The sequence below is a fragment of the Mytilus edulis genome, chromosome 6, assembly GCF_963676685.1.
Source record: "Mytilus edulis chromosome 6, xbMytEdul2.2, whole genome shotgun sequence".
Taxonomy (NCBI): Eukaryota; Metazoa; Mollusca; class Bivalvia; order Mytilida; family Mytilidae; genus Mytilus; species Mytilus edulis.
This window is the reverse complement of record NC_092349.1, coordinates 46,750,309-46,758,779: the sequence shown is the minus strand read 5'-3', so window position 1 is coordinate 46,758,779 and position 8,471 is coordinate 46,750,309. Positions and strand designations below refer to the sequence as shown.

At 31.1% G+C, this 8,471-nt stretch overlaps 1 protein-coding gene across 1 annotated transcript; it reads left to right on the top strand.

The window, feature by feature from the left end:
• Nucleotides 1-5,418: 5,418 nt before the first annotated feature.
• LOC139526424 (toll-like receptor 3) lies at nucleotides 5,419-7,005 on the top strand. Its single transcript, XM_071321572.1, has one exon. It carries the CDS (start codon nucleotides 5,419-5,421, stop codon nucleotides 7,003-7,005), a length of 1,587 nt encoding a protein of 528 aa, XP_071177673.1.
• The last annotated feature ends 1,466 nt before the right edge of the window (nucleotides 7,006-8,471 follow it).

The following is an 8,471-nucleotide window of genomic DNA, read 5'->3' as shown; positions in this document are numbered from 1 at the left end:
ACTTTGTCGTATTTATAATAAAAAGTCTTTACACAACACCCCGTAATAGTTAGAATGTGATATCTCGTTGGTTATTAAGATTCTACAGGTACGGTCAAATATTCCGACATAAATATTTGCTTTAGTAACGGTTTTAAACTTCTTAGGATTACGAAAATTGCAACAAAAACACGACAATACAGACACGAGTATATCGAACGAGTTTAGAAATATACACACCTTAATAAAGGTCAAAGAAATACACCACCCTCTAAAAAATATATGAAGAAATGGACGAAAAATTTCTGAGTAGAGTTTCAACATATCTGTGCAACTTAATAAAAAAAAAACATTATCATTATTATCATTATTACCTTTATTAAAAGTTAGTTTCATCTTTTTGTCGTATAATTGAAAATATTTTACTGACGATTTACGGTTATCTTAGCGATTTTTTCAATTCCAATTTCCTGTTTCATACACATTTCTCGGTTGTAATATGTGATTTCCGTGTGATTCTTTTATACATTTACATCGTACCAGTGTATGCTTTGTAATGAAAATGATATAGAAACACTTAAACAGACAATACAAATACTGACCTAATTTTTCATCCGACATCTTGGGATGACCGTGAATGCAGTTACGGTCATCAGCTTTACCCCAGTGAATCTTACCTTGTAAAAATGAAAGCGTTGGGATTTCGAAAATTTTAAAGTTAATAATAAACTCATCATTGATATTAAGATTGAAATTTAATATTTGCGCCAGAAACGCGTTTCGTTTACAAAAGATTCACCGTAACGCTCGAATTAAAAATGTTAAAAAAAGCCAAGTAAAGTACAAAGTTAAAATCATCTCTTCGTAAATTTTACGGACGCCATCACGAGTTGGTTGACCGTTATGGAATAACTGTTTCACAAACGATATCTGATATATGTTCCTTACGTCGTAACGACAGTCCCTTTCCCTTTCATAAATGTGACATACTTTATTAGACTATTTACCGGATTTTTTTTTATCTCATAAGCAACACGACGGGTTCCACATGTGGAGCAAGATCTGCTTACCCTTCCGGAGCACCCGCGATTCCCCCTAGATTTTGGTGGGGTTCGTGTTGTTTATTCTTTAGTGTTCTATGTTGTGCTATGTGAACTATTGTTAGTCTGTTTGTCCTTTTCTTTTTAGCCATGGCGTTGTCAGTTTATTGTCGTTTTATGAGTTTGACTGTCCCTCTTGTATCTTTCGTCCCTCTTTAAAGAGCATATTACAGCTGATTTGTGAGTATGACCGTATCAAAATCAATGACAGTTCTTATAAATCAAAACGGAAGTGCTTATTGGACCTCAAATTAGTTTGGAACAGTAGTTTTTTTTAAAGGTTTTTTTTTTTATGAAAAGAATAGGTAATTTCCAATAAGCTAAACACTCTTGATGATCCAAAACAGTATGATTCTATATGTTTTTATAATATTTCCTTACTAATTGAGCAAATATCAAAAACCTAGGCCTAATATATTTCAAAATAGTTCATTAAGTGAAATAGGAAGTACAAGGCTCAAAGGTGACATAAGAACATATCATTATATGTAAAAGCTAATTTTTTTCTCATGAGAAAATACATATAATTATGGTTTAAACAATTTCGCACTCAGGTATTCATAATATTCACGCTAGAAGAGGAAAGTGTTGGTTAGTATGTCATGTACAAGATAATTTATATCTCTTTTTAAATGAGAGATATGATTACTTTTTTAAAATTTTTGATTTAATAAATTTTACATCATAACTTATTACATATAATGCATGTGTTCCAGACCGTATGAGTATTTGGACCGTATGCGTACTTTTTTTTAAAATACTCATACGGTCGAACCGCACGCGTACGGTCTAAATTATATTAAGATGTTGGTCAATTTATCCGATACAAATTAATTTAACAGATCAACATAATTTAACTCTAAATTTAAAATAAAAGAGTTCAACTGTAATTGAAATAAAAAAATTATATTTTAACTATTGAATAAATTCCACCAATTCAATCTGTTACCAGTAATTTCTTAGCATGTCGATCAGTAATACATTAATTGAAATATGATCACTGAAGATATCGGAAGTTAACATAATGTGGGAGAAATATTGCTTTGGAATATAAAGCAAAACATGCAAATGCAAAGGAACATGTATGAACTGCATGCAAACATGTAAATGTTAAAAATAATACGTTACGTGTCGTAGCAAGTCTCTCCTTGGGCGAGAGTACAAAAATAGGATCCAGATATTCAATTAAACAAATATATAATTCAATTGGTCATTTGTTCCTTTTATCTATCTAATTGTGATAATTACAAGTTTTTAAACTAAAAACAAAAAGATTGTGATGAATGTTTGTTTAACCTTAACCCATATGATCCAATAACATGTATGATCAGCTCGTACTGGACCATACACGTATACTCATACGGTCCAACACTACGCGTATGGTCGGACCGTACCAGTATACGTATACGGTCTGGACAGTACGCGTACGATCCAAATACTTATACGGTCTGGAACACATATATTGAGGTTTTTCTTATCGAATTTAACATTTATCAAATGAAAGACTGTGTAAGTTATCCTCAGTTGTGATATAATTATGTGGAAGTATAATGCAAAAAATCGAAAAAAAAGTCAACAAAATCATCATAGATACTAGGATTGAAATTTTGTCAGACGCGCAATTCGTTTAAAAAAAAAACCCTCATCAGTGACGCTCGAATAAAAAAGTTAAAAAAATAATAATAATGTAAGAAGTTGAAGAGCATTGATGACCAAATACAGCTTATAGTTATGACCATATCAATAATAGTCATTTCAACACAGAAGTGCTGACTACTGGGCTGGTGATACCTTCAGGGGAAAAAACTCAAACGATATCGGGAGTTTTTAAAGGTAACATATAAATACATGCTTCAGTAATTGAAAGTGATTTTCAAACCTCTCGAATATCCATTTGATGTTTGTTAAAGGGGCACTAGCTGTCAAATTCATGGTCACCGATTTGACTCATATTTGATTTATAACAATGTAAAACATTTATCCAAACTATCAAAAGTCTAAAATAAACAGTTTACAGAGCATGGGGTAGATAATATATAGGTTTGTTTCGTGTGTATTCTAGTCCATACACCATCTAATTAACTATCGATTTGACCTCAGATTACCATAGAAGCGATGTAAACATAAATAAAGATATGAATAGATTAAACCAACACGTGCAGTTGGATTTTTATAAGTCTGTTTGATTTTATTTTATAGATTAAAAATAGATGTTTTTCATTGTTTTTAACCGTATAAGAATGATTTTATGTGCATCGAATTAGTAATCAAATGATTTACCGTAGTTTCACTTTTATTGTTGACATTCTTTTTCTTAAAATAACCAGTACACGTACAATGCATGCGTTGTCAATCTCTAGCTAGGGGTTAAATTGAAGTTCACATGAACACAGATTTAAAGAGGTCGACTCATTCACTTGCAAGTGAATAACTAATTATCAGTGTTTCTTAGCGTAATTTGACAAAATTGAAACTTTTTGGCTGCAAAAAGCGAATTGTTATTTCACTATTTCACTTTCATTATTGATTGAACAGAAAAAAAATCAAACTTTAGATTTTTATATATCTCGTAGCTAGTGCCCCTTTAATACTATGCAGTTTTACTGCATCCAAACAAATTTAAATAAAAAATATTTTGTCAATGATTTGTCAGTTGTTACGAAGAGAATAATTTGCTGTACTGTCTGAAGCTTTCTGAATTTTAGTTGACGTAGTATGTAGCAATTTTTAGTCTGTCGTATACGTAATGAAAATGTGAATGAATATTGGTTAAATGTACACACGACAATATTGATAATAAAACTGAAATATGGAACGTTTTTATTGTTGTTCTCCATCTTCAAGTCACCATTGGGCATTCAACAATGATCAATATTTCTTATAACTGGTAGTAAGTTCAAGAAGATCCTTCGCGTCGGTTAGAGCAGAACACATGGTTAAATATCATACAAAGCTACATTACTTTTTTTATGACTGTGTGTTGATAATTTTAAAATTTCACCAAAAAAACGAATTAAATGAAAACATTATGTTTAGGATTTCTCAACCTTTATTTAGAGGAACACTTTGACATTTGTTTACTTTACGATATTTACATTTTTTGTCAAACGAAGTTAGGGAAGGGATATAGTGTTTCATTTGTCCGTAAAAAAGTTAAAGTACATCTTTCTGTTGAAGTATAAGTCATATTTCACGAGATTTTGTTCGTAGATGCGTCTTGAATAACCAAGGGCTCCCGTTAAAAAAAGATAATATTACCCTACAATTCACAAATGAGTGACTGATAAAAGTTTGCGCTAGTCCATATCTGAGATACAACTCGTAGAGAAATAATATTTTTGTTAGTAAATGCGTCTGTAATACGCAGAATCGAGGGTCCTAAAAAATATACTATCTTGACATAAAACTCATTAATGAGTAAATAAGACGAAAGTCCATATCTGATATGAGGAAAACACTGGAATATTTTGTCAGTAGATGATAGTCACAAGTTTCATAATTAAGTCTTGAAAATAAATTAGATGATATTCCATTTCATCACCTGCATTAAAAGATATTCGATTTCATCACTTTCATCATTTATAGCACTCTAATATCTAATTTGATTGGACTGGTTCTGGCAGTTTATTATTAAAGTCATCTCAATATACAGATAGTTATAAAATACTTTGCACTTTTTTTTACACTAAAAACCTCCATATGTCCGGCCCAAAAATTTGGTACGTGTAGCAATCTACTCTCTTGTATAATCTATGATATAAAAATACGTCAATCAAACTACCTTAAAATTACACTTTTTATATATTTTTTTAGGAATATGCTAATTATGTCGGTTTCAATTATTTTACTTCTTGTGCTGACAGTCTATGTTTGTGTTGCACGAAGCAGTAGTTGTCCCAAATCATGTGTATGCTCAAAGAAAGATGGATCTGCGTCATGTCGGGGTGCCTTGTTGCGGTTCGTCCCTGTGTTTCCGAGCTATATAACAGAACTTGACTTTTCTGGAAATCGACTACAAATCATTAAAGCTTCAACGTTTCGAAATTTGGAAGGATTGAAACTTGTAAGTGTTTCTCTCGCACGGAACGGCTTAACAAATATCACAGTTGATGCCTTCATGCATTTTCGTTTTCTTCTTAGATTGGATCTCAGTAGGAATCCTAACCTGACTTCGATGATAGTAGCAAATGCATTAGCACAGATCAATTGTTCAGATTTTAAACAAATTATATTAAAAAGAATGAAATGGAGTAATGAACCGACCGTTTTATACATTGCGTTATCACGCTTTAATATTACAATGCTGGAAATATTGGATAGCAATTTTCAAAACTTAAATATGACACTTCTAAGCAAACACTTGGTGCAGCTTGAAGAGTTGCGTATTGGATATGGCATTATATCCATTATCCAACCAGGATTTTTCAAAAAAATAAAAATACTAGATCTCCATTATAATCGTATACAACTAACAAAGGACTTTTTTGGAAATGAAACAACCTGTTTTTACCCTGAACTTGTTAAACTTAATTTGAAGGCTAATTATATCATTAACATAGATAACCTGTTCTGGTGTTTAGATAAATTAAACACTTTACGTCTCACTGCAAATCCTATTTTGGTTGTATCAAATTACACGTTTAATAAACTCCCGTCGCTTGAATGCCTTTTCATGAGTAATTTAGGATTCCGATTTAACAGAATAGATGAAAGGGCATTTCAAAGCATTACTTTGAAACAGTTGATATTTACTGACAATCATTTTGTTTTCAAAAATAACATATTGTACCATTTTAATGAAACCGAAATTTTCAGATATAGCCCTAAAATAGAATATCTTGATTTAAGTGGCAATGAATTCCCCTCTATAAACGTTGTAGAGAAAATGTTATCACCATTACAATCTCTAAGACAACTAAGAATTAACAATTGTCAACTTATCACACTCCCTGAAAACTTGTTTTTAAAATTGACTAATTTATCAAGTGTTTCATTTAAAAACAATAGAATATCATCATGGAATGGGAATAGCGTATTTGGAAACCAATCATCTGTCAGAACGATAATACTAACTGGAAATGCTTTATCAACTATAAACAATACACTGTTTCCTCGAAATGTATTCAAACAGTTATCTACATTGTCATTAGGAAACAATCCCTTTGCATGTACATGTTCTAATCTATGGTTTCACAACTGGATACAAACGGAAAAAAATATTTTTGAAAATTATCCAGAATTTTTCCATTGTAAAACGCCTCCTGAAAACGACGGCGAATTGCTTAAAGATGCAATACCAACTCATTCCGAATGTTCCAATACAGATAATGAATTATTAACAGCCATTGTCACATCACTATCATTATCAGGTATTGTGTTTATTATCATCTTCAGTTTAATCTACAGATTGCGATGGCATATAAGATATTGGTTATATCTCTACCGAGTGAAAAAGAAAGGATTTTCCCTTATATCAAATGAAGAAACAGATTACAAATTTGAAGCATATGTTATTTACTGCGACGATGACCTACAATGGATTCGAAAAAAACTTTTAAAAAAAGTAGAAAATGAGTCCGGGATTTCTTTATGTATAAGAGATCGAGATTTTGATGTTGGTAAAGTGTATGTCGAAAACATAATTGAAAAAATGAACGTAAGCAGAAGAATAATTATTGTAATATCTCATGATATGGTAAAAAGCAGCTGGTGTCTGTTTGAATCAAGAATAGCACAGGAAAAATGCCTGAACATGGAATCTGAGGCTTTAATTAGTCTTATGGTAGAGGATGTGTCTGAAAAAAATATGTCATCAAGTTTGCGAGCTTTTGTTAATTCAGCATCATTTAGTAAATTTCCAACAAAAGAATATGAGGAGGAACAGTTCTGGTTAAACTTAACAAAAGTACTTCGGAACAAAAGATAGAATTGTCAATACTAAATCCTGAATAAAAGTGATTTGTAAATGATTGTGTCAGTGCTCCTAGCATTTGTTGGTGATTTGGACGAAAATGTTCTTTTATTTCATTCGCAAAACGAAAGTGAAGTTTCCTGTCAGAACACAAACAGTTTACGGAAGGAACATTTCAACCCAGTAGTCAACACTCCGGTGTTGACATGAATATCAATAATGTGGTCATTTTTATAAATTTCCTGTTTACAAAACTTTGAATTTTTCGAAAAACTAAGGATTTTCTTATCCCAGGTATAGATTACCTTAGCCGTATTTGGCAAATCTTCTTGGAATTTTGGTTCCTCAATGATCTTTAACTTTGTACTTGTTTGGCTTTATAAATATTTTGATATGAACGTCAATGGCGAGTCTATGTAGACGAAACGCGCGTCTAATGTACTAAATTATAATCCATGTACCTTTGATAACTATGTATGGATTAATTTAAAGTAACTTTTCGCGATGAGCAATTTTTTTCAAATTTTAAAACAGTAGAAGGAATTAAAGTCCTGTCGGTCTGCTTTCAACCAATTTTTATTCGTTGTTTTGCTAATAGTTTGATATATAATTATAATCAACACACATTAATAAATATATTTTAATTCATCAATAAAGAGGGTTTATATCAATTCATGTGACATCATTTTTTTTTTATCTTGATAACTACATTTAAGGTTAAATAGTTTATAGTATGTTATTGTTTTACATTAGTGATTATGTATCAGTTAAAACATAATCACTTGAAAATAAAAAGTAAAATCACAAAAATACTGAACGCCGAGGAAAATTCAAAACGGAAAGTTCATAATCTAATGTAAAAAATCAAAAGCTGAAACACATTAAACTAATGGATTATAAACACTATCATATCACCGACTTGGTTCAGGTATTTTCTTATGTAGAAAATGTTGGATATAACCTGGTTTTATAGCTAGCTAAACCTCTCGCTTGTATGCATTCGCATAAAATTCCATCATATTGACATCAATGTGTGAACAAAAAAACATAAATAATTGGTAAAAATGCCAAACATCGGGGTACAGCATCCGACATTGTGTTATAATCTCAATCACTATAAAAAATAAACATATCTGTAATAAAGAAGCACAAAAAATGCATATACACAATGTGAGTTAGTAAAATGGAAAAACAAGAATACAATAATTTACCAAAGCACTAACACAATAACGAGATTTGAAAGTACAGAGCCACGTCACAAAAAGGCATGCATACAAAGCACATTACCAAAATTGTAAGTTTGATACTACAACTTGACTTATCAATGTTTTTGATAACAGTTACTAAATTGTATGATTGGACATCATTCGTGAATATAAATCAACTTGCTAACATATTATACGTTTAGATATTTCACATCTAATTGTGTATGGTTATTTTCTCTACATATCACAAAAATGTCGACATTGACCTCACAAAAT

What these genes read in the sequence shown, in the direction of transcription:
- LOC139526424 (XM_071321572.1), top strand. Translation starts at nt 5,419, where the DNA reads ATGACACTTCTAAGCAAACACTTGGTGCAGCTTGAAGAGTTGCGTATT.